This window comes from Rhincodon typus, chromosome 5, assembly GCF_021869965.1.
Source record: "Rhincodon typus isolate 14 chromosome 5, sRhiTyp1.1, whole genome shotgun sequence".
Taxonomy (NCBI): domain Eukaryota; kingdom Metazoa; phylum Chordata; class Chondrichthyes; order Orectolobiformes; family Rhincodontidae; genus Rhincodon; species Rhincodon typus.
Window position 1 is genome coordinate 59,501,710 of NC_063336.1, and position 27,836 is coordinate 59,529,545.

The 27,836-nt window shown below is 40.1% G+C and overlaps 1 protein-coding gene across 2 annotated transcripts in view; it reads left to right on the forward strand.

Moving 5' to 3' along the window:
• Window positions 1-26,233, forward strand: part of nkain2 (sodium/potassium transporting ATPase interacting 2) — a 507,020-nt gene extending 480,787 nt beyond the window's left edge. For both annotated transcript variants that reach the window (XM_048597243.1, XM_048597244.1), the window contains exons 6-7: window positions 3,924-4,005; window positions 26,067-26,233. In XM_048597243.1, the coding sequence (XP_048453200.1) occupies window positions 3,924-4,005; window positions 26,067-26,076 (92 nt within the window). In that variant the 3' untranslated portion in view covers window positions 26,077-26,233. The remainder of the gene's footprint in view (window positions 1-3,923; window positions 4,006-26,066) is intronic.
• Window positions 26,234-27,836: the final 1,603 nt, after the last annotated feature.

Below are 27,836 nucleotides of genomic sequence, written 5' to 3' on the forward strand. Positions count from 1 at the left end.
TCAGAAATACTGTGAGGCTGCAGGTTCTGAATGAGAAAAAATGCAGAATGGCAAGGAATGTGCAATGAGCATCCAGGCAGTCACAAAGTGAGTGAGCAGTAAGAAAACAAGTGAGGAGCTCTGAGATGCATCCTAGTCAAATTCATTATGAGTGTCCTGTTAGCAACGTTCCGACGAAAGCTGCTGGTGTGCTCCAAATTGCAACATTGAGGTGCAGAACTGTGTTGCAAGTTGCTCGGAGATGTGCCATGACGGTGCAGTGAGGTTGGTATATGGTCAATGCTACTGTCCATGGATGGGAAACATGCAGTTGCTGCCCATGGAGCGTGCTCTGAGATAATTGGGACTGCTGTTCAAGCAGGAGGGCTGGAAGAAAGTGACAAGTTGGTGTTGCCATTTCATGTCATCATCTAGTTTCTACCCAACAAGTGGGAGAATGAGAAATTGCATATAAATGAAAGTGCATATAAATTAGCTAATAATTAGGTGCTGATGCATGGAAATGGAAAGGGATGCAAATAGATATCTCACCACTCAATAGAAATATTCTCATCTTGCTGCTTTTGCCAACTTTCCAACTTTCTCCCCAATGCCTATGTTGCTGAGGGGCTCGGAAGATTCAGACTTTATTTTCTTAAAAATCTCTCACTCTCATTCATAAAAATACAATCTCTACATTCAATTTCTTTCAACTGCACAATCCTTTATATCCACAAACATTCTATTCAAATGCATAATACCCAAAAGCATTGAAATTCATTGGCCTACATTGAGGATTCTACAGGTATTTGTCAAACTGAAAGCCTCCTGTGAGTGGTAGGCTTTTAGAATAAGAATGTGACTTGCTCATGGCAAGAACCTGTATCTTTTGACGTGAGGATGCTGTTGCACTACAACTACCATATGGTTCTGGTTGACCTGCTGCTTTTATTGCAGTTACTACATGCCATAGGCATATCAAAAGAATTGGCAGATTGACTATCAACATGTTTGGCTCATTATGGCAGACCTTAAATGGCCATCAAATCCTGAGGTGGAACATTGTCCTGGTGCATCTGGTGCAGAAGTTTAATACCACCATCGTAGGCATCCCACTGTGATCATGTTAGGTTGTGAAATCAATTTTGCAGCACTACTCCTGGAATTTTCGCCATCAAACCTGTCAGCAGGAAGGGTGAAATAGCAAGCAATGACTTTTAACAAACATTCTTGGCACGTTTAAAGATTGTTTATATTTAAATGACTTTCACTTTTGATTGTTTCTTCCGAAAGATCCTTCACACTTTTGACTGCTCCTTTTAATAAGTCCTCTTTATAATTTTGACAGTTCCTCATAATAGATCCAATTCACTTCCATGTTCCAATAAGTTGACACACTTGTGCACAATTATGGCTATTTTTAACAATCCCCAAGGGCACCTTACTTTCTCAAAAGGGCATCTGACCTCATCCAAATACATCCTGGAACTATAGCCAATGCGATGCCTTACCTCTTAAAAAGAGATAACTTAGCTATCCAGACAAATCTGTAAAGTGTAGATCATCTCCTTCCACGTTTAATTTTATTTGTGTTTCACTTTGTGTTTCAGATGCCAAGGACACTAAAATTAATGAGAACGTAGCAAGTTTTGATTTTTATGGGCAGCTGCCCCCACAAAACTTATGTGTAAGACATAATCAGCCCCCATTCCTGCCCTCATTAAAATACTAGTTGCTGTATTCAAGAAGGAGATTTACAGTTTTGAGCCACATCCCTTATTTCTTTGATGGTGAAGAGATTTTTGTCAAATTCCACGGGTGGGTTTCTCTCTGCGAGGCCTAGTGTGTTTTCACACACTGTGGTCCCAAACCTGCCTCATTAACTACCTACCCTCACACCTGATGCTAGATGGATTCTCCCATTTGCTACAGTTGCAAGTGCTTACTACTGCCAGCATCCCTGGAGTGGCACCATCTTGGAGGCCCAGTTGTGTATCCAGTCAAGCATTGCAATCTGAATTTGTCATTCAGCAACATAATGAAATAGCAGCCACCAACCAACACTTCTCACTGCACACAGTGGCATGGCTGACACCACCTTGCACATACAACTACTTTCTGACATTAATTTTCAACTATTTCCTGGCCACAGGAGGGGTACCAGAGGTCAGGAGAACAGCTAATATGGTATCTTTATTCAAGAAGGGTGGTATGGTTAAAACAGAAAGCTACAGGCTAGTGAGTCTAACATCTCTGGTAGGGAAATTATTCAAAAAATTCTGAGGGACAGAATTAATCTCTACTTGGAGAGGGAAGGATTAATCGAGTTTAGTCAGCATGGCTTTGTTAGGAGCAGATCATGTCAAACAAGTTTGAATTTTTGAGGAGGTGACTAGGTAGGCAGATAAGGATAGGGCAGTTGGTGTAATCTGTATGGACTTCAGTAATGCTTTTGGCAAGGTCGTGCATGGCAGGCTGGTTAAAAAGTTAAGATCCAAAATTGGGTCCAGGGCAATTTGGCAAATTAGATCCAAAATTAGCTTAGTGGCAGGAAGCAGAGGGTAATAGTCAAAGGGTGTTTTTGTGACTTGTGTTCAAGTGGCATGCCACAAGGTTCAGTTCAGGATCCTTAGCTGTTGTTGTGTACATTAATAATCTAAACATGCATGTAGGAGCTATGGTCAGTAAGTTTGCAGGTGACATGAAAATTGGTGGTGTGTTAACCAGTAATGAGGAAAGCTTTAGACTACAGGATGATATAAACATTGACAGTGGCAAATGAAATTTAATCCTGAAAAGTACAAGATGATCAATTTTGGGAGGACTAATGAGATAAGGGATTATAGTTTGAATGATAGGACTATCGGAAATATAGGGGGTCAAAAAGGACCTTGTCCATAGATCCTCGAAGGGAGCAGGACAGTTAGATAAGCTGGTTAAGAAGGCATAATGGAATCTTGGCTTTATTAGGCAAGGCATTGAATACAAGAGCAAGGAGGGTATGATGAAGCTGTATATAACCTTAGCTAGCCCACAGCTGGAATAATGTTTGCAGTTCCGTCACCACACTATAGGAGGGACGTGATTGCACTAGAGAGTATGCAGAAGAGATTCACCAGGACGTTGCCTGGGCTAGTGTGATTCAACTAAGAAGAGAGACTAGATAGGCCTGGGTTGTTTTCCCTAGAGCAGTCACAGCTGAGGGGCCTCTGATTGAGGCATACAAAGTTCTGAGCAGCATAGGCAGGGAGAAACCTTTCCCCAAAGAAGAGGGGTCAATATACAGGGGGTGCAGTTTTAGGGTAAGGAGCAGGACGTTTACAAGGGTTTTGAGGAAAATCAATTTCACCCAGAGGGTTATAGATATTTGGAACTCATGCCTGACAAAGTGGTAGAGTCAGGAACCCTCAAGACATTTAAGATGTATTTAGATGAGCACTTAATGCCACAGTATACAAGGCTACAGGGCAAATGCTAAAAAATGGGATTAGAGTAAGTGCATATTTGATGACCAGTAAGGACACAATGGGCTGAAGGTCCTCTTTCTGTGCTGTAAAAACTCTTTGACTCTATGAATCTATAATCGCACTTTCCTATTCCTATGAATATAGGTCAGCAAGCACGAGTAGCAGTTGAACTGGACTTGATGTGAGGCAGGATATTGACAACATAGTCAAACTGTTCACAAATTCTGCAATAATAGACATGCCACAAGTGGGGCTGATAAAAGTAGATATGGGTGTCATCTTTGGATGTATGGTAGCTAATATATTTCCAGATGTTGTTTCCAAGGTGAAACATGCAGAAGAGAAATGGGAAATGATAATTCCATTATTATTCTATTAATTAATTCTATTACAGCAGGGAAGTTTAATTTGTGAATACAAATAGGATTCTATTACATAATCAGTGGAATCTAATGATATTTCTGTTTTACACGACAGTTGATTTCATTGGAGGATTTGACTCATATGGCTATCAGGGCCCACAGAAAACATCTCATTTACAGTTGCAACCCATGTACATGTAAGTAGATCTTTTAACTGCACTTTAAGTTAAATTTCTACCACGTTTTCTTTGTTGTTTGGTTCTGATTTGACTGTACAGGTGGCTTCAAACTGTTGCAATTTGCTGTGAAGGAGATAAGCTTATTCTATTATATTTCAAGGGTTAATTTCATGGGAATTCCCTCATCATCTGTCTTAATTTCAGTGGCAAATCTGAAGAAACTCCAGAAAAATGAATAGCATTCTTATTTAGTAATGACCAATAATGGGATCAGAGAATATATCCAATTTTTAATTGGATGTAACCTCACCAATTCAAAATCTCACGTATTTGAAAAGGGTTAGTAGTACCTGTAATCATACTCTAACAATGACTTATCAGTTTATCCATTTTCCTCTCCAGCAGCTCCCTATATTTGCATGTCTTACTGGCAAGTAAGTCAGAATTAAACTCTAATCAGAGCACACAATGTCTAGCCTCATGTAAATCGTTAAACTTTTAAGAAGCCAAAAGTCCCCATTTTCTGTTGGCGTTACTTCAACAAAATCATTGAATATAAACAATCTGGACACAATCAAGCTTTCACACCAAAGAACAGTGCATTGGGAAATTCTTAAAACGTAAAGTGGATGAAAAGAATAATTCACTTCTAATGGATAGGGGATAACATTGGCATTTAAAATCTATAATTTTTATAAGAGGATTTACCCACTCTATTCAATAGAACAATATATTATCAGTCCTGCAAGAAATATGTTAACAATTTATTATTGATTTGCCTGCACACAGAGCACACATTTTAAATCTTATATAATTTTGTACTCAGTGCTAGACAGTTTTACATAGAAATATAGAAAATAGGAGCATGAGTTCAATATGTTCATGGCTGATCACTCAGCACCCTGATATATTTCTAATCAGTAATAGAATTAATTGTTATAGGAAAAGTGGAGTTGGGGATTATCAAATCAACCACGATCTCACTGAATGGCAGAGCAGACTGGTTGGGCTGATTGGCCTACATTTGCTTCTATGTCATTGAATCATACAGCATAGAAACAGGCCCTTTGGCCTACCATATCTCTGCTGCCCAACAAACACAAATTACACTTATCCCATTTACTTGCTCTTGGTCCATATCCAACTATGCCCTGGCATTCTAAGTGCTCATACAGATGCTTCTTAATTGTTGCAAGAGTACCTGCTTCCACCATTCTCTCTGGCAACACGTTCCAGTTTCCATCACCTCCTGGGTGAAAACTTTTTTTTTATTAGATCTCCTCTAAACTACTTAAACCTCACCTTAAACATATCACTCTGGTCTTAGACATATCTACCTTGGAGAAAGGATTCTCATGATCTACTCTGTCTATGCCTCCCATAATTTTATGTACTTCAATCAGATATCCCCTCAGACTCCTCTTCTCCAAAGAAAACAGACCCATCCTATTTAGTTTCTCCTGATAACAGACTTTTCATCTCAGGAGACATCCTGGTGAATCTCTTCTGCACCTTCTGCAGTGCAATCATGTCTTCTCAATAGTGTTGGCAACCAGAACGGCACACAATATTCCATCTGTGACCTATTAATGTTTTATACACTTGTAACAGAACGTCCTTGCTCCTATATTCTACCTCCTGGTTAATGAAGACAAGAATCCCGTATGCCTTCTTCACTACCCGGTCTACCTGTGCTGACACCTTCAGGGATCTATGGATTTGTACACCAAGGTTCGTTTGGTCTTCAGTACACCCAAGTGACCTACCATTCATTGCGTACATCCTTCCCTTGTTGGACCTCCCAAAATGCTTTACCTTACAATTAGCAGGATTAAGTTCCATCTGCCATTGCTCTATACAATTTATGAGTTGATCAATATCAGATTCCAACCTGGCACCATCCTCCTCAGCGTCAACAACACCACCAATTTTTATGTCATCTGCAAATTTACTAATTATATCTTCTACATTTACATCCAAGTCGTTAATGTATATAACAAATAGCAAATGTCCCAGCACCGATCCTATGGTATACTGCTGGTCACAGGCTTCCAATCACAAAAACATTCCTCCACTATCACCCTTTGCTTTCTAATTGCAAGCCAATTTTAGATCTTATTTGCCAGTTTGGATCCCATGGGCTCTTATTTTTGGATCAGCCTTCCACGTGGGACCTTGTTAAAGGCCTTAGTGAAATCCATGTAAACCACAACAACTGCACTACCCTCAATATATTTAGAGATAGTAGGAACTGCAGATGCTGGAGTCTAGGGTCTAGGCCCGAAACGTCAGCTTTCCTACTCCTCTGATTCTGCTTGGCCTGCTGTGTTCATCCAGCTCTACACCTTATTACTTCAATATATTTAGTCAGCTTTACAACAAACTCAATTAGTCAGACATGATCTCCCTCAAACAAATCGGTGTTGAACATCCCTGATTAATCCTGGCCATCAGAATTTTTTCCCCAATAATTTCACTACCACTGACATCTAACTAACACTACCTACCAGTTAGTGGTAATTACCTGGCCTATTTCTGCCGATCTTCTTGAACAAAGGAATCACTTTAGTTATCCTCCAATCATCTGGCACTTCATCTGTGGCCAGCAAAGTATTAACTATCACCAAAAGGGCCCCAGCAAATTCCTCCTTTATCTCCCATAGCAACCTGGATGCATCTTATCGGGTCCTGGGGATTTATGTACCTTTATGCCTGCCAAAGCATGTAATACTCTTTTTGTATTATTTTCCCATGGGATGTGGGTGTCGCTGGCTGGTCAGCATTTCTTGCCCATCCCTAGTTGCCCTTGAGAAGGTAGTGGTGAGCTGTCTTTTGAACTGCTGCAGTCCACCTGCTGTGGGTTGACTCACAATGCCATAAAGGGAGGGAATTCCAGGATATTGGCCCAGCGACAGTGAAAGAATGGTGACCTATTTCCAAGTCAGGATGATGGGGCATGGAGGGGAACTTGCCCTCGAGAAGGTAGTGGTGTTCCCAAGTGTCTGCTGCCATTGTCCTTCTAGATGGAAATGGTCATGAGTTTGGAATGTGCTGCCTGAGGATCTTTGGTGAATTTTGACAGTGGGTGTTTTGTAGATAGAACACACTGCTGCTATTGAGTGTCAATGGTAGCAGGAGCCGATGCTTGTTGGTGTGATGCCAGTCAAGCGGGCTACTTTGTCCTGGATGGTGTCAGGCTTTGAGTGTTGTTGGAGCTGCACTCATCCAGGCAAGTGTAGACTATTCCTTCTCACTCCTGACTTGTGCCTTGTAAATGGTAGGCAGGCTTTAGGCAGTCAGGAGGACAGCAAGTTCCTTGAAGAATGAAGGGCAAGGGCATCAGGTCCAAGGATTCTCGGATGTCACGAGATATTGTGAATTTGATAAAGAAAAAGAAGGAAGCATATGTCAGGTAGAGCACATTTTTAAAAAGAGATGCCCTTCAAAAGTATAGAGAGTATAGGGTCTTGCTTAAAAAAAGAAATTGAGGGCAAAGACAGGCCACAAAATAACTTCAGCAGATCAGATCGAGGAAAAGCATAAGGCTTTTTACCAGTATGTTTCGCGTGAGGGGATTACCAGGAAAAGAGTGGTACCTATTAGAGACCAAAGGGACACCTGTGCATGGAGGCAGTGGATGTGAGTGAGGTCCTAAATGAATACTCCTCATCTCTATTCACATTGAAGAAGGCATTGTAACTAGAGGTTTCAGTTGGAATGGTGAGGTTCCAGGACATGTTAAAAATTAATAAGGAGACGAGTTACTCCCTCATTACTGCGGTAATGGTTTCCTTTATCAATAACGCATAGTCCCCTCTATCATAACTGAAACTTCTATACCCTGCAATGTTGAGCTCCCACTCCTGTCCTTCCTTCAAACATGACTCACTGATTGCAACAATATCATATTCCCAAGTGCTGATCAATGCTCTAAGTTCATCCACTTTACCAGTCAAGATTCTTGTACTTAAAATAGATACAATTTAGCTTTCCAGACCTCCCATGTGCATTATCCTGTCCATGTCTTCTCCACCTACTGGATTTTCCTACCATTCATTCTCCATCTGCTTGGACTGTACTCCTGTCTTTACCATCTAGTCTGTGCCCCATCCCCTGCCAAATTATTTAAAAACCTCCCCACAGCATGAGCACCACCCCCCAGCAAGGATATTGAATCCATTCTGCTTCAAGTGCAACACTTCCAACTTATACAGGTCCTCGATATCCCACAAGCTGCCTCAATGATCCAAAAATCTAAAGGCCTACCTCCTACACCATCCCTTTAGCCACCTGTTTATCTGACCTATCTTCCTATTCCTATACTCAGCACAACCAGGTTCTGGAGTAATTCAGACATTACAACCTTAGTACTCTTCCTCTTTAATCTCTGACCTAACTCTCCAAGCTCCTATTGCAGGACCTCATTTCTTTCTTTATCCTTGTCATTGGTACTGACATGTATCATGACTGCCGGCTGTTCACCATCCCCCTTCAGAATGCCCTGCAGTCGCTCTGAAACCTTGCTCACCCTGGCACCAGGGAGGAAACATATCATTTGAGAGTCTTGTTTGCTGCCACAAAACCACATGTCAGTCCCCTTCACAATGAAGGCCCCTATCACCAAAGCCCTCCCAATCTTTTTTGCATCCACCCCTTGCTGTGCAGCAGGGTCAACCATAGTGCCACAGAAGTAGCTGTTTCTGCTTTCCCCTGAGAGACCATTGCACCCCAACAGTATCCAATACGATGTATCTGTTTGAGACAGGAATGACCACCGGGACTCCTGCACTGCCTGCCCACACTTACCACTTGTCTCCAGCTGGTGCTCCAACTCAGCTCAATCCACTCCCCTCCCGCTCCAAGTGAGTCCAATCCACTCCTCTCCTGCTCCTGCTCCGATGGAGCTCTTATGCTTTCTCGCCATACCCTTGGATCCCTTTATCCCTAAGAACTTCTTGAGTCATTGGAACATCCTACCTGTGTTTACCCAGTCTAATCTTGTTGTTAGAATTTTATTGGTTTCTATGAGATTCCGTTCCATTCTTCTAAATTATATTGCAGTGAATGTAGCCCTAACTGATCCAGGATCTCTTCTAACATCAGTTCTGCCATCCCAGGAAACAGTCTGGAAAAGCTTTGTTGCACTCGATCCATAGCTCAAATATCCTTCCTCAGATAAGCAGACTAAAACTGTACACCATACTCTAGGTGTGGTCTCACCAAAGCCCTGTACAGTTACAGCAAGACATCCCTGCTCCCAGTCTGAAATCCTCTCGCTATGAATGCCAACGTTACATTTACCTTTTTCACTGTCGGTTCCACCTGCATGCTTACTTTCAGTGACTGGTGTGTAAGGACACCCGGGTCTCATTGGATCTCCCTCTTTCCCAGTCTATCACCATTCAGATAATAAATCAGCCTTCCTGTTTTTGCTATCAAAGTGGGTAACCTCGCATTTATCTACATTATACTTCATCTTCCATGCATTTGTCCACTCAACCAACTTGTCCAAATCACACTGAAACATCTCTGCATCATACTCACAGTTTGCCCTCCCATTCAGCTTTGTGTCATCTGCAAACTTGGACATAGTACAATACATTCTTGCATCTAAATCATTGGTATATATTGTGAATAATTTTGAAGTGTGAAGATAAAGTTAACACTATTAACCATACAAAAGTATACCATGAAACAGTAGTTCCTTAAAAACATTAATGCCAAAACAAAATACTGCTATGCTATGAAGTAATATTCATTACAAATCCACAACTCCCACAGATAGCCTGATTACACTTCCTCACATTCTGAATTAAATAGCAGAACCTCAGAGCTAATATCTCTAGATTATTATCTGAGACATAAGCAAATTGGCAAATGGTCAAATATTAGAGGAGTGAATGTGTGTGACTCAAATGCTGGTGATGGTTTGATACTGTCACTAGTGTGATAACGTCACTAGGAATCCAAACTCCAGGCTAATGTTCTGGGGACAAGGGTTTGAGTTACACGGTGACAGATAGTGAAATTTAAATTCAATTTTTAAGATCTGGAATAATGTACAACCATGCAACCCCTGTCAATTGTTGTAAGGACAAATGCCCTTTGGGGAAGAAAGTTTGCTGTCCATTCCTAGTCAGGTCTGCATGTGACTCTGGACCCATAAAATGTGGTTGGCTGTAAACTATCTTAACAATAAATTCTGGACTAGCCAGCTGACACCATCTTGGAACCCCAACCATACACCCAGTAAACCATTGGTAGCTTGGAGTTGCCCTTCACTGTTGACACAGTGATACAGCACCTATAAAAGATCACTTCTCACTGCACATAGGTGACACAGCTGATACTTATTTGAACATACAGCTGTATATTCCTACATCTATGGCTATTTAAGCACTGGGCCACACAGCTCACCGATCCTCACGCTGCATTCCAGCTTATGTACCCTCTCTAAGTCATTATCACATTTTCCCAAATGGCCACCATAGCCCAGTGACTACTCAGTGATGAATGTGGGGCCACTACATACAGGAAAGCCTTCAAATCCTTCAAAAGATTAATTTTTATTTAAAATCACCAAAAACAAACAGATATCAAACAAACAGAAGTTCCATTTGCCTTTTGAAACACAAAAAGAAACTGCTTTCATGTTGAGCACCAACAATTTTACAGTCAATGATTGATCACTGCATCCTACTGGAACTGGAGTCAATTAAGTTCTGTCTGGCTTGTAGTGTCTGACACAGCTGCAATCTATAATGCAGAGGATGATGTTCCTTCTGCTTAACGCTGTCATCCTGCTCCTCAGAAGACTGCTGCCACTCTCCCAGTTCCTCAGTATCCATCACATCCCTTTGTTGACTGCTCCAAATAAGCAGATCACAGCATGCATGCCTATGTGGCACACTCTTGTCTGGAACATATTGCAGGACCCTACCAGTCCATTCCAAACAGAAGAACCTCATCTTCTATTGGCCTATCATTTCTCCACTACGACCCTCATCGGAGAATGGGCTACATTGTACCTACGCTATGCCTCAGTTAGGAGTTGTATAATGGAGTCATCAGTTATGGTCATGGCGGGTAGTCTTTGTCTCCTAGTAACCATTTTTGAAGTCATCTGGATCATCAAATACATCAGGAACATGAGAATTCTCAAGGAAGTATGAATTGTAGCAGCTCTCTGGGCACCGAGCACAAATGTCTAGGAAGTAGAATCGGTGATCACAGATCATTTACAGGTTCTCAGTTGAAAGCAGTTGAGACCAACACATTGAATGTTTTCAAGATTGAGTTTTGCACAGTTCTCAGGCCCAAAAGGGATCAAAGGGTAAGGGGAGAAAGTGGGAATAGGATACAAAGTCAGGTGATCAGCCGTGATCATGTTGAATGGCAGAACAGGCTCGAAAGGCCTATTGGCCTACTTCTGCTCTTATTTTCTAAGCTTTATCGATGCAATGGGATCCTTTTCAATTGATGAACTCCATTACATTACTGTAGAACCCTGTCAGCACAACATGTGCCCTGAGCCTGGGGGTAGGCAGCATTGTTTACAAATCCTACTGCCCAGGCCTTGTAATAAGGCAGCACTCACCTCATCACAGGGAAACGTGATGAAGCAATCTGATCTGGCACAAATGGCATCCAGGCTTGATACGTTTGTGGGAAATCAAGAAATTAGACAGAAGTCTCTGGTGTCTCCCTGGAAGGAGCCAAAAATGTTAATGCAGCTGTAATCTCGTTGGCCACAGGAGAGGGTGGCTATACACTCCCTTACTCACAATCAGATGTTAATGGGGATTAATCCTAGAGGGCGCCTGTCAGACTTGTGCCTGGTATGAAATTGTTCTATGAGGAAATATTACAGAAACTGGCCCTGTATCCTCTAGAATTTCAAAGAATGAGAGGTAATCTCAAACAAACTGAAAATACTTAAAGAGATTGACAGGGTAGAAACAGATAAGGTCTTATCCCCAGCTGGGCAGTCTAGAACTAGGGGACACCATTTAAAAATAAGGGGGATACCATTTAAGAACAGGATGAGTAGAATTTCTTCTACTCAGAGGGTCTTAAATCTTTGGGAGTCTCTACTCCAAAGAGCTACGTATGCTCAGTGTTTCAGTATATGGAGTGTTGGTGACCATCGAAGGAAACCACACCCCACCCCTAACAGTAACATATCCTCGGATGCATTACCATCTTCCTCCTATTTATCTGTTATGTTTACACCTTTCAATTATTGTCCCCACCACATCCCTGCACATTGATCTGACAGGGAGGTGGGGAAATTCCATTCTGAGGACTGCAGACATTGGCCCCTGATAACCATGCCCCTCCCCTGACTTCCATTGAGCTGAACCCTAGGACTGATCATGACCCCACCCCCCACCACTGCCGACTGACCTGGGCATACAGCCCTGACTGTTCTATGACCAGGTTCCTAACTGATCACTTTGCAGCTATCCAACTGACTTACTGTGACTCCCTGAACTATTTGCACTAGACATACAGTGTTGACTGTGGCACGTTCCCAGACTGATATGCACTCCCCTGACCCTGACCCCCACAAGTGGCCAACTGACCATGTCTAAACACCCACACTGATAGCCCTTGACCAACTTTACCATGACCCCTTGAACGTTGGCAGCCCCTATAACTTAATTGAAGATTACTCACCTTTGACTTTAAAAAACAATCATTTGATTGATGCACAAGCAGTGTGTTTGCCACGCAGGCTGCTGGTGAGTGCTCTGGATGTAAGAATGATACAGCCATACAGCAACATGTTCACTTCCTTGACCGTTGAGTGCAGGCAGACACGATAAACTGCCTATGTCTCTATCTGCACTAAACAGCAAGGCCAGACAGAGGTACTGTGGGCCTCTATGACTGAGGTGGAAAAGCAAAAAAAAAAGATGAGCAGAAGCGAGGCAAGGCAAGGATGCTGTGAGCATCTAGCTATGCGCTTAGTGAGTGAGCACTAAGAATGCCAGTGACCAGCCCTGAGATGCAGCCTGATGCAATCCATGAGCTGGTTACCTGTCCCTGCATTCAAAGTGCTTTGGCAATGAAAGGTATCAGAATGCAAAGACATGTGAGTTGGTGCATTTTGGTGGGAAGAACATTGAAAGAAAGCATAAAATGGGGGATACAATTCTAAGGAGGTGTGAGGCAAAGCGACCAGCATGTATATGTGCACAGACCTTTCAAGGTGGCAGTACAGGTGGAGAGAGTAATTAATAAAGCATACAATAAGTAGTCTTGACTTTATCGTAGGGGCATAGAGTATAAGAGCATTGAGATGAGGTTGAACTTGCATAAGACACTTGAACCTCAGCTGGACTATTGTAAACAGTTCTGCGTGCTATATTATAGGAGGATGTGAACACATTAGAGAGAGTGCGGAAGTGATTTACAAGTATGGTTCTAGGGATGAGTATTTTCAGTTATAGGGATAGATTGAAGAAATTGGAACTGTTCTCCATGGAGAGAAGGAGGCTAAGAGGAGACTTAGAGGTTTCAAAACCATGAGCTGACTTTATAAAGTAGATAGGGAGTAAAATGATCAAGAATGACAGGATACGGGTTTAAAATAACTGCAAAAAGGGCAAGTATGATGTGAGAAAGCCTTTCACAGAGCAAGTAGTTTCGGTTGCTGGAGACGCATTCAAGAGGGCATTGCTGATTATTTAAATAGAAATAATGTGCCACAGTATGGCAAAAAAGCAGAGAACTGGTAGGAGGTAATGATGCTTACTTGAAGAGCCAGTGCATGTATGATGGGCCAAAGAGCCTACTTCTGTGCCTTAGCAGAATCTAAACTGCAGCATGGCAGTGCAGTAGCATTCTGTAAGTGGATCGGAGATGGACCATGACGATGCAGAGAGGCTGATACGTCACATGCTAGTGTCTGCAGCTCCTGCCTATGGTTTGTGCCCTGAAACTCCAGTGACAAATGTCCAATATGAAGGTCCAGAGAAGCAAGTGGTGACCTTAGAAGGAAAATTAATGAAATTACTTGTTTATTTCTTACTTATTACTTTGGAAGGTGCAAAAATTAGGTGGGTTAGGGGCAGCCATATATTAGGAATTAATCAAGCGAGCAGGAAGTGTAATTACAGACAAAAATTATTTTATAAAAGGCATGATATGAAATAGGAAGAAAATCAGAGAATTACACAGCTTCAGGTAGAGAGGAAAACTGGTTTGGAGGGGAAAGGCGGATGGCAACTAGTGACAACTGAACCTGAAGCTTTCAATCTCCAGTAAAAGTCTGAGCTCCCTCACTTGTTGTTGATGAAGTTGGTGAACAGGGCAGGGTAGATTTTAAGGTATCAATCAACAGCTAGCTATCATAAGTACATATGCTAACAAATAACAATGATACAAATTAGTGTGTCATCAATTGCTCCTAGTGACATTGCTGTACAATGAAATTCATGGGCAGTCAACAACAGGTATGTTTCTCAAAGGAGAAACTGCTTAATATGATAACATGTGAGCTATAACAAGGCATTGTCAATTTTTGATAATGTTAATTAATAGGAAAGCAGACATTATTTGAATAGCTAAAAACAACAAAGTTGCAAAGTGGCGACCACTGCAGGAATATCAAAATAGGGTCAACAATTTGAAAAGTGATGGAAGAAAATTGGAATTTTAATGCTGAAACATTGGATGGAAATTGTTAATGTTCACTGTTACCAAAGAAAAGTCTAACATGACTGAAATACTGTGCAATATTATAGAGATCTTCAAATCATACCAACGGACCAAAGCACTAACCTGAAACCCTGATTGTCTATCTGTTTAATTGACAACTTATTTTGTGTTAACACAGTGTAGCACAGATAGTTTGAAAGGCATCTTGCATAAAAATAACTAAATGCCAAAAGCATTCTGATTTTTATAAATAGGGCATGTAAAAGAAAAGTAGAAGAGTACTTAACAATATTTTACTTGCATGACACCAGGGACAGAACAATTTCACCATTTAGAATCATAGAACCCCTACAGTGTGGAAGCAGACCATTCAGCCCATTGAGTCCATATCGACCCTGCAAAGAGCATTCCACCCAGACACGCCTCTCCCTCCCACCCACCCTAGCTCTGGAACCCTGCATTTTCAATGACTAACCCACCTAGCCTGTACATCCCTGGACACTATGGGCAATTTAGCATTGCTAATCCACCTAGCCTATCTTTGGACTGTGGGCGGAAACTAGAGCACCCAGAGGAAACCCACACAGACAAGGGGAGAATGTGCAAGCTCCACACAGACAGTCGTCCAAGGGTGGAATCAAACCTGGGTCCCTGGTACTGTGAAGCAGCAGTGCCAACCACTGATTACCATGCCACCTGAGCCACTGTGGTAGGATTATGCAAGTTTTAAGCATCTCATAATAGGAAGGACCTTACAACTGTAGTGAGCACATGCTGTAAATTAAGGGCATATTATATGTGATGACAAGTTATCGATTAATAGAAAATAATATTTTCCTCAGCTTGAGTAGTGACAAATGGTATAACTGAAATACAAAGTCATCTCAAGGGAGTAAAGTCAGTTTAGGACAAATTTCTTTACATATAACATTGTAAATACTATGCAATGGTTTGACACAGAACTTAGTCAAAGAAGAGAACATGTACCTTTAAAGAAGACCAAATGGCTTATTTCTCTGTTGTAAACAGTTATTTATATATTAGTAACAATACTTAAGAATTATGTCCTTTATACAACTGTTGCTCTTTACCAACAATTGAAGGATTCTTGCAACATGACATCTGCAACTTTCCAATTCTGTGCATGTATTTTCAAATGTACATTTGCATTTTGTCATTTATTGGTTCCACAGATGACCCATCACCCTGCTCATCCACTGCAGCGAACCCAACCTTCTCCTAAGAGAATGGTAAAATACCAGTCCGTATTGAATTCACTGGCAAGGAGGCATCATCTGCAATCACTGAAGGAGGGCAGGTTGTTGCAGATCATCATCACCAGTATTCAAATCTTCAATAGCGCTTTGTTAGAATGCATCATCATGGCAAGATTTTTCTACAGTTCTAACTACTATTCCAAAGTATGATGCAAAAAGGAGTACAGCTATTGAATCAGACAATACACCACATAATTGCCACTATGCAAATGGAGTACAACCAGGGGCTGGATATTACATATCCCCATGAGGTGTTGTTTTGGCACGGGGGTATGAAGGTTTGGGTGCCTAGACCACCCTTTTCCCAACCACCTTATAATATGGAGGGTGGGCAGGTGCTAGAATCAACAGCTCTCCCACCATACACAAGTAAATAATTAAGGGTTAAAACTTGTTAAAAGCTCACTTCACCCCATAGTACACTGCCCATGACAAAATATAGGTAAGTGGGCAATGGGACACGAACCAGGAGCCTACTTTTAAATGCCTACATGAAGAAAGGTGTGAAGAAAGGGGACAACTCACTCAGGGCATGCTCTGCATGTTTCGAGGACATTCTCCCTCACAGGATACTGGCTCACCTTTTCTTCTGATGCCCAATTGAACCTGGGCCCTGCAGCCCCTCTCACCCCTCCCTGATATCTAGAATCTCTACCACCCTTAAAGCTTGAAGATTTACCCTTGAAAGCGACAATCCTCTTTGGGCGTCTTCCTGCACTACCCATAGTTCCCATTACTTAACTCTGGTGTTGACATGAAAGATGGAACTGCCAATTAAACAAGTTGCAGTAGCTTCTGAAGGCGGGACTTACTCCTAAGTGAGGATCGGAAATCCTACAATTAACCAGTTTAACCAGCCCATAATTATGGATTGTCTTCCAATGGAAGAGTTGGTTTCCAGCTGATTTTTCTTCCCATAACTTTCTGTCCCAGATATACATTGACAAGGTTTGGCTTTATAGCATTGTCTTGAGCTGACTACATTTGGGAGAAACAATCCCTTTGTACATTTATGAAATATAATTCTATAGTCATTTTGTGAGGAAGACTTTAGTTCAACAGCCACTTCATCTATGGCCATGGTAATTCCTTTTCCCCCATCCTCCTCCCACAGCTCCAGTGGTCAAGCCACCCTGTGCACTTTCCTATGTAAGAAAAGGAGCATTATACTATGTTTCCTTTCACACATATTTTAAGTTTTTGCATGATCTGGGAAGATCATTGCACTTAGTTATAAATAATTGTTTTTAATATCTGTCGAAGTGAATAAATCGCAGTGAAAGCATTTATGGTAAAATATGTTACCAATAAGAGATGTGATTTATCATTTATGGCATCTTTTGAGTCATTGAAATAATCTTCACTTGTTCTTAAACATCTTCAGCAGCATATCACTTCTTCTTCTAAGCAGATCTCTCAAACCTTGTGTGTCTATTGAACACATTTTTTAAGCATAGTTTTCATCTTCCCGTTTCCCCTAACATTATGACTGATTTATTGCAGTGTTATTATCCTTCTGACTACACCAAACTGTTCACATACAGGATGTTCTACTTGGTTCAAGTTACAAAAACTTAAATACATCCTCCTTTTACATATTGCAAAGACGTCTTATGGCACAGTAGCTGGCATCCCTGCCTCTTATCCAGAAGCACCAGGTTCAGGTCTCACTCCAGGACATGATGGCCATATTAGGATGTGTTTATAACAAGGCCAGACAGGTTGATTATTAACCTATAAATCCTTTCAATATTCCCATGGCAAGTGGTAAGAATAGGCGGGGGGGGGGGGGGGGGGGGCAGTCTCCTGGACAGCCATGCTTTATGAGGGTGCCCTTCAAGCTATATCCTCTGGTAACCAACTAGGGACTTGTTCCAGGAAGAAACTAACTACTGAAACACAGAGACAACAAGGTGCAGAGCTGGATGAACACAGCAGGCCAAGCAGCATCATAGGAGCAGAAAGGCTGACGTTTCAGGCCTAGACCCTTCATCAGAAATGAAACACAGTCTTAAGTGCATGTTTTCTCTACCTCATGAGCTGCAAAGACATCAACTCAGAGTAATGCACTGCCCTTGTATGATACAAAGTAAGTGTGTGATGCAAAATAATAGGTAGTAATAATCACCACTACTCTGTAATGAAATAAAATGGCTTCATTCATGATAGTTTTGTTATTATTTCACTGACAATTTCTACAAAATAATAATTGGAAAAGATAATGGTGAGTAGATGAATTAAGACTACTGCTGATGTGAAGTATAAACACCAACATAGATCAGATGAACTGATCACTTGTACCTGTGCTGTACTTCCTGTGTGTTTTCAATACGATCTCACCAGTTAGTACAATGCCATATTTTCACAATGTGCAAATAAATGTAATAAGTGTCATCACTTCAAGATTAAAGGTAAAAAAGGTCATGCAATGGAATAGAAATTACATTTTGCTGGTGAATACTGTCACTGTCAGGAAAAAAGATTATGTTTTATCAGTTATCTTACATATGCATAAATAAGAAATGGCACCAGAATCAGAAATTACATTCATTTTGGTGTTTGAAATAAATCTAAGCTTGTGATCATGCATTATGGTTCAGAGCAACAGTTTTTCTTTGTATCAGTTCCAGTACTTTAAAATTAATGAATCAAGGTTGCATTTTTAAAACTTCTATCTTTCAAACTTCCATTTACAAAGGTATACATTTTTATGCATGACTTAGTTGTTGCATGTCTATCTTGTCGAATACTTTGAGCATCTAATAATAATCTGTACATTTAATTCTTTGTAGTCTTGTAAAATGTAATCTCATTTTCATGACATGTTACTTTCCTGTTTAGTGAGAGTTATGAGAAATAATGACAACATCCAAAGCTCTAATTAAACATTAACATTTCTGCTAGGTTTGGTAGGACTATCAGTTAGTAATACAATGTACCTGATAATAATGCACTTGTTGGTCATAACTACATTGCAGGAAGTTTTACATTGGATCACCCAGCGAACTGTCAACCTACTGTCAATTGTATTCTTCCACGACTGATCATTTTGCCTGATTAAAGCACCAAATCTTCCTTTGCAACAATTTTATACACTTTCTTTCCAATGTGGGCAATATGTTTCAATAACAGCTCACTTCAAGCTACAATTGTCCATTTGTGAGTGAGGGGGAGCATCAAATTCTTTCTTCAAATGAAATATTAAACAGTCCACCTTGATCTGGTTCATCTGTTTTAAACTTCCTCCAGTAACTTTCCATTACTTTTACATGGTACAGATGCCCTTAGATTGTATTCAGCTGAAAGCCAACATATATAAACACACAAAGTCTCTAAGTCAATGCATTATTTACACTTGTATTGTATTAATCACTTTGAATCATGCAACCGTGCTTTTATTTCTTTCTTGCTAATGAATGTAAACTGATTGTGGAGGAGTTCCGTGTGCTGGGTTTGTCTCATGGATTGACATCAAAGAAGAAAGTTATCCTGATTGATGAACTGTATTATAGGAAGACCCGGGAAGTAGTTTTAAAAATAGTGTTGGAGAGCTATGCCCCATTACTTCATAAATATGCTTTCTTCACTCCAGCATTGAAGGATATAAAGGAATTGGAGATAGCACCCAGACAGCTGCCTTTGTTTATTCAAACATAGCTTTGAGAAAGGCCCAGAGCATATACAGCTGCACATCGCTTCGAACAAGCCAGTGATGTAATTGAAAATGGATTAAATGAGCTAAAACCAGGTATTGCCTTTTATGATGGAGTCATAGCAAGAGGTCTATAAAAATCAAAATTGTCGCTGCAGCCAGCTAGAGCAATTTGGCCAGCTGCTCAAAAATCACACAAAGTGATCTGTTAATACATTGACCACATGAGACAGACCTTGCTTTGTGGGACTTCTCAGCAACCAGTGCCATTGTGTGTATTACAAAAAGAGAAATTGCTGGGAAAATTCAGGAGGTCTAGCAGCATGTGTGGAGGGAAAGCAGAGTTAACTTTTTGAGTCCAGTGACTTTTCTTCAGGAAGGGTCTTCTTCTGGAACCATTAACTGCTTTCTACCCACAGATACTGCCAGACCTGCTGGATTTCTCCAGTAATTTCTTGCTTCAGATTTCCAGCATCCACCGTTCTTTGTGTTATTTCATTGTATGTATTGTTGCTTAGAAGTGTAATAAAGGAGGAGCACATTAAGTGGAACTGTGTCCAAGTTGTTGTGTACCATTGATATCTGGGCTAAAATCATCAGACCCAGAAAGAATGGGTTTTACAGAACTTCCTCCCTTGGTGACATATTTTAGAATCTCAAGATAATTAAACAAGCACAGTCCTTAAAATTACTGAGTTTTAACAAGTCTTTTTGTGAAATAAAGACAGAGCTTAGCTAATAAAGCATGTAAAAGAAAATATGTAATTGGGTGGAATTTTCCACTCTCTGTGGTTTAAGTAATGATGGGAGGCTAGGAAATTATGGGGAGTGAATAAAATAGATTCTCAATGTTGAGATTTTGATTTACCCATCCAGCCTTAAATGGTGACCAGAATCCTGCCATTGAATTGCAACTGTCTTATTTTCATGCAAATGCATCTCATTAAAGCCCTAAGTCCTTGCTTGTACTCCATTTTTAATTCTGCTCCCTCTCTGAGAACATAGATGGTTCAGATTTCTGACATAAACCAGAGCGAGTACCTGGCAGCTGCAGCTCTCTAAATGCTTGTTCCAGCCATCATCCAACTGATTTTTCACATCAACATCCCTATTTTCTCCCTGGCTACCATTTTCCTTGACACTTTGTCCATGCAAGTCAACAACAGTAAGCCACCAGCCTCACCACATCACACCTGCTCGTGGACCAACTCTCACACCACTTTAACACTTCAACACTTTACTTTGGAACTCAGAGACACCTATAACTTGCATGCTGTCACATGCTTTGATCACAAGGACAGACATGCATCTTATTGCTGTGAGATTTGGGATCTTCATGATCACAGTTACCTAATATAAGCAGTCAACCAGTTGTGAGCAATTTTCAGATAGCTTATTGGGTTTGTTAAGAAGCAGCAGTTTGCATATGATAATTAACTTAATTAGACAAAGAAAAGGAAAAATACAACCTGTGACAGATGAGAACACTTTACTAAATCTGAAGTGGTTCTGTAGATTGGAGAAAGTGGCAGTGGGCCCCTATGGTTTGGCATGGTGGGATTGTTTCACAGTCTCTGGTGGTAACTATCTTTGTTGTCTCCTCAAACATCTGGTCTTCTCCCAAAAACATGATGACTCATTTTGCTGGACCCTCTTTCTCACTCACTTCCCATCTACTTCTCATATATATCTTATTTTGGGGGCTGGCACTCTATTCTGCAATCACCTCTCTGAATCGTATTGGCCAATGACTACAGGTAGCTATTCGATGATATCAGGATGACCATGGTCTCCTTGACCACCTTCATTTGAAGGTCAGTTTAACATTCTTTCTAAGGACAAAAACTTCTCATTTCCCAAACAATTCATTGATAATAAGGTGCAGATGGCACCAGGTAAATTGTTGACATTAGTTGAATAGGGCATTGTGACCTCAGTCATTCTTGTGAAACTGTGATTTTTCCTGTTTTTCTCATATGTGAGAAATTTGGTAAACTAATTAGTGCTATAATAGCAGTTAAATGATATCAGAGATTTTAAAAGCGACCCTCAACTTCTTAGTGCTCACTCACTTTGCACTTACTTGGAGGCTGCCATCCTCTGTATATTTAACATTGCTTTCTTAGCACATAGTCACCGCCTTCGCGGATTTATGGGCTGCTATGCTTTATGCAGGTCAAATTGCTTTCTTAGCACAACGGCTCTTCAGTACTCAGTTACAGGTTCTAGCTTCTGTAGCTTGCTTTGCGTTTTAGCATGGAAGAGAGGCAGGCAGCTTGTAATGGTGGAGAGCAATGAACAGTCCAGGGATGGACATGTCACTGTTCAGCTCAATGGCATATCAACATCACAGCATGTACCTGCAGCTCATGTCAAAAATATACTGCATGTGCTTCAAGCTTTCTGTGTGAAAGTTAAAATCCTTAGTGGGGTGAAAGGGTCTATGACCAGTTAGTCAAGGAGCTCATCTGATTCCAGTCCAGGAGATTGGCCACTGCCGATCAGGTGCCAGTCCAATCAGATTCTGGGGAGCTGTGTCTTTAAATTCTTGGGAATGAGCCACAGTCAGTCCTGCAGGTCAAGTGCAACCAGTCCGGGGATTAATCTGTGGTCAGTTGGGATAACATGGAGATATCAATCTGTGGGATTTGGGCCAGATTTTCCAGCATTGAGACAAATGAAGACCTGATTATGATAGATATGCATCATCACAAAAAGTACTATCAGAAGTGATAGACTGGCCCCAGAAAATGAGCAGTAGGCACAGAGGACAGGAAGGATTAGTAGTTTGTGCAGATGAGGTGAGTGAGAGGGATTAAGGAGACATGAGGCATGTAATACCGAGAGGTCTATTCCATGATCCTTGATGAGATGTGTGTGTAGTGGCAGAGTTAGAGTGAGTGGTGGCTTCTGAGTGTGAGGTAGCAGAGAGAATACTTGTGAACTTCTTCCTGCACCGAGTACCCTGTTTCACTCAAGACTCAGCACTAATGTGGGTTACAATTTGTGCACAGGTTGGCTTGGTCTGCTGGTGTGGCCTCCGATGGAAGCCAGCTGAAATGCTCTTCTCTCCAGTACAGTCTACCTACGCCTCCAGGTCCCCATTTACAAAGCTCTCTTTTGGGCCAAATCCTGAATGTAAAGTCTCTAGTGGCACAGTGAGTGAGATTATTCCCAGCTTGCAATATCTGAAGTGCAGTTTGACTTTAAATATGGTATCAGCAGTGTAAATTCAGGAAGGTCCCAGCAGTGGCAAACACTCCCACCTCTCTACCTGCATGATTCCCTGAGAATGGCATCCAAGAGTTCATTTGCATAACTAATGGGGTAAAGAGTTGAAGATTGCATGAGAAATTTCATGTGAGCTGTGGCATGAAATTGATGCCATGAATTTCACTCGCCAAAATACTAACTGAAAATGAGAAAATTCCACTTGTGGATTCTTATAGCGTTAGTTTCTCTGCGTTTAAAAGAGTAGAAACTCTAAGATCATCAACATCAGTTTGGGCAATGTTCTTGCAGTTTTCCAACAATTAAGTTAGCTAAACAGATACTTTGGCTTCTTGTTATTTATCAAACCAGCTTGTTCTCGAAATATAACAGCTTTGAAGTATGTCTGTTCATTTGTTTCAATTTGTAACAAATCAATGACTATTCATTTGTGAGAGAAAAGCCTGCAGCTTTTAACACGCCATTTTAATTTAAAAGCTTTATGGCCTTTGTAATGCATGCTGGTATGATTGGTCAGTTTCTGTATAGCCTTTTGTATTTCATTTACACTACTGGCACCGCCACTGAGTTGAATCGCTTTTACAAATTTCAACCACAAATTTAACTTAAAATAAAACTAAATCAGTCAAAAATATTATAGCTGCACATTGGCTGGTGTAGCAGCACTCAAATTTCTTTCTCTGGTGAGAATATCAATACAGTTCTCATCTAGTCTCAGGTTTAGGGTTTAGTTCTCTACCATTCTATTAGTGCTGTTGCTTTTTCCCTCGTTATTTATATTTAGTGTTGTACTCTAGTTTCCAAATATTAAATAATAATGATTGTCTAATTCTTTCCAAATGTACTTTGTTGTAGGACACCAGACTTGTAGGAGCAATTAGTTCTCAAGGAATTGGTTATAAATAATCTGCATTGAGGACAAGGAAAAGGTTATAAAATTATAACTATTGCAGTTTTCCAACAATTAATTTAGCTAAACGGACGCGTTGGTTCATTGCTATTTATCGAACCTATAAATCCATGGATCCTGGATCTGATAGTTTGAATTCTAAATCTGCTTAGATATTGTTAAAACTATCAATTTTCAATTTCTATTATATGATTATAATACTCAATGTTCTATCTCACTGGGCTAACACACTGGAAATCAAGCCCCAATATTCCCAGAGTTGTATAAAATCTTTAATTTTTGTGACAAGATGTAAAATTCCCAAATTTATCTGTCGTTCAGACCCAGGTTGACAGAAAGCATAGACCAAATTTCTGTGCTTAACAAGAGATATTTTTTTTAAATCTCAAATCAATAGCTTCTAGCTACACATAAACAGTAATGAGCCATCAACATATAACCCCACTAGTGGTGCAAGGTCCCTATCTCTGATCCAGGAGACCTGAGTTCAAGTCCCATCTCTTGTGAGGTTTATCATAACATCTCTGAACAGGATGGTATGAAAATACATGTACAGACAGACAAAAAAAAGGAATGGGTGTCATGAATGGAAGGAAGGTGTTTCAATGGTTCCTGTCCACACAGTTCACTGACATGATCCTTTTAGCTTGTCAGGTCCTGCTGCTCCTCATTAATCCTTCTTCAGGTATTTTCACTTGTTTGCGGGCAGCACATGGTAACTTATTCACATATAAGACCTCTAACTTATTGATTAATAACCGCAGTTGACAGAAACTGATGAAGGAAATAAACTGTCTTTCTTCAAACTGGAGTTTTTTTTTTAAAACTGCAGAGAAGTTAAGTCCCTTTCTCTCTGGAGGTCCAATGATCTTTGTCCAAACATTCACATGAACAAGCTGTTCAGCTACCTGGGAGCCAATCACAGTGTTGGGAAGCAGAAAGTCTTTGTCATTGACAACAGTTCACCACTGCCCAATCCAATCAGCTGCTGTTACCAGCCAAATCTCCATTCTCATACAGCCTTTCATTCCAGCTCATCGGTAACTATATTCCCCTCCCACCCCCCCATTGCTTGAACAACAGTGTAAACAATGCTTAAAATGAGTGTCAGGTATCTTGATGGTAAAAAAAAAAGTGCAGTAATCCCTGATCTTTAAAACAGTCTCTTCCCATTTCAGTCTGCAATCAAAAACACAGGAGAAACAAAAAGATACAGTCTTTACACTGGGACCTTTCATGGATGATGATTTTAAAAAAGGAAAAGCACTGACTTAAGGTGACCACAGAGGTCGCCAGGTTAAACCAAGCTCATAAAGACACTAATTGTTTTAAAAAAAAGCATTGAAACTGAGATCGGTACCTTCTGGTTGATTTACATCTTTCTGGAGTTTTGGAATATTTGGATGAAAGCCACCTAATTTTTTTCTAGTTTTAAAAAATAATGAAGCCAAATATGGGAATACATAAGTGAACTGTATTTCAGACAAAAGCTTTTAGGCAAAGAGGAAGGAAAGTGGCTTAGTAACAGCAGCACTGGAAGACTCTTTCTCTCCCTTTACTTTCCTGTGTTTCCTCTTAGTCTCAAAAAAAATCACCTAGTGATAAAGCAAATTGGAAGTACATTCAGTCAAGAACTCAATGGTGATAACAGATTTGACTACTGCTGAGGATATAAGTCATCAATTAAGCAGCTGTGGTCTCAGGTTAAAATCCAAGACTTCAAGGACTCTAATGAAATTCCTTTTGTACTACACATTCTCCCCTTTTTAAACTTTATACCTGGTTTGTTTGTGTTCGGTGACACATTTCATTATTTTTCTTAGGGTTAGTAAGAATAAAATTATTATTTCTTCCACTTAAGAGAATCTAGTAATTGGCAGCTTCATTTTGGTGCTATTTTTAACTGAAATGTGATATGGCTGCATGCCTAAAAAAAGCATTTAAAATATTTGTTGTGAGCAGGGGATGGGGGCATGGTTAAAAGGCAGGGAGCACCTCAGTTGTAACAAGCCACATTAAGTTTTGCAATGCAGGTTCCTGGACACCTTAGTAAAAAGTGACAAAGCATGCATCCAAACATCTAAATTTCACTGACAATGCACCTTGATTTCTGATTCCAACAGCTTGGATGAGTTGGATCCTTAAAAAAAGTTGATGATTGAAATCATTCTTCAGTTGCACATCAGTACTGCCGGTGTGCAACTGCCCTCTAAAATCAAATACTTCTCAGAGTTCTACTGATGTTATCAAGTGTGTTGAAAATGTAATTGTTATTTGAAGTTTTACAAATACTTGAACATTTATGCAATATTTGATTCATTTATCTTTCAATTTATCATTTTAGGTCAAAATAAACTGGCAACTGGATGCCTTAAAATTCTCCTGACTCGGAACTTTTCACACCTTAATTTCAAAGATTCTAATGGTGATAACTTTTTATTGTGCAATGTGGAGCTTGGCTGACCATTCTTCAAGTGATGGCCTGGCCCAGAGTCTTGGAACAACAGAAGACCCAACCAAAATGCAGACAGATGAGGGACTTCAAAGATGCAAAATTGTACGCCACAACCAGCAATCTTCCTCCAGTTGGTTGGAAAATGCTGAATAGTAGAATTTTGGTGCCTCGAAGATTAAACTAAAGTATTGGTGCCCTCTGCAGGCTAATATGAAAATCTCATGGCATAATTCTCCAGATTGCCAATTATAACTGCAACTGTTCATCAACAAGTTAGATTAACTGTTTATGTTTCAAGGTCATTGTTGAATATATATTTTCTGGATTAGCCAGAAATGGTGAATTCAATCAGTGCCATAATTTTACTGAGGATTAAGTAATACAACCAAATGTGAGCTTCTTTTCATACAAGCAGCACATTTGCCTTAATACATGAAAGTCTAAATGTCTGTAAATGAGTTAAACTCTGGGCATTTTTTTACAATGTTAGAACTTTTCCTGAATGATAACGGATGGAGTTAGCACTCTATGATAAACTGCTATCATATAGCTTTTCAGGAAAATACTTTGAATACCGAAGGTCTTCAGTGAATAGCCCACATCATTGTTTTCTATTCCTACACAAAAGTAAATGTGAAGCTGTGGAAGAAATAGGCAGTGATAGTATATGTGAATAGTTGAAAGCCTTTATAGGTCACGTGAAATTATAGATGAAAGGTAAGAGCCAAACAAATGTGGTAGTTGAGAATAGTGAAGAGAGATTTGTTTCTTATTCCCACTGCTTCTGCTATTATCGGTAAAACTAGATATTGTTTTCTACCTTAATATATACAGCAAGTATTGAGTTTGAACACAGGGATATATGTACATTTACATGCATTTATTGCAAATTAAAGGCTAGAAGTTGTATTTAATATTATTTTTTAATGCACCAATCTGTTGAAATACTCTGTGGTGATTATCTTTGTTACTATCTGTATCAAAGGAACATGATTTTCGTATCTGTATTAGTGCTGTGTTGGTCCTGTAGTATTTGGGGAAACTAAATCTGCAGTAAAAAATGTCTCAAATATGTGTCTTAGCTGTATTTGTGGTTTGTTGTTATGCTTTATTTGGTATTTTGGCAGGGCTATTAAGAATCAAACTGTAGTAAAACGTGCTTGTGAAAATGTTCTCTAACTGCCTACTCAAAACCCCTTCTGTTTTTTCTTTGATAATTATTATGATCAATGGAAAAATGTTGCAACCTGGAATTATATTTCCATTTTTTAAATTTAAATCACTATTTATGACACTACAGGAGTACAGTGATTGTTCCATTACTTAACATGATACCTGAGCATTTCAACTTCACAATCTTTTCTTTGAGATACACATTTGATGATTTCGTGAGTAAAAGCAGCTTGCTAATTCTCATTGGCAATATTACTATTAATCCAAAACTAAGGGAAAACATCCAAAAGGGAGTGTACCATCTGTGGAAGATGTAGTTTTTTTGAGGTCCTGTGATTGATGATGAACCCAATCCAGACAATGTAAAAAAATTAGATATTGCTTTGAACAATAACTGCCTTTTGGCTGTGTTTTGAAAATGGAAACCTGGGCTGACTTACGTGGAACTTTCATGCTTTAATATAGTCTGGACATCATGGGGCAGAC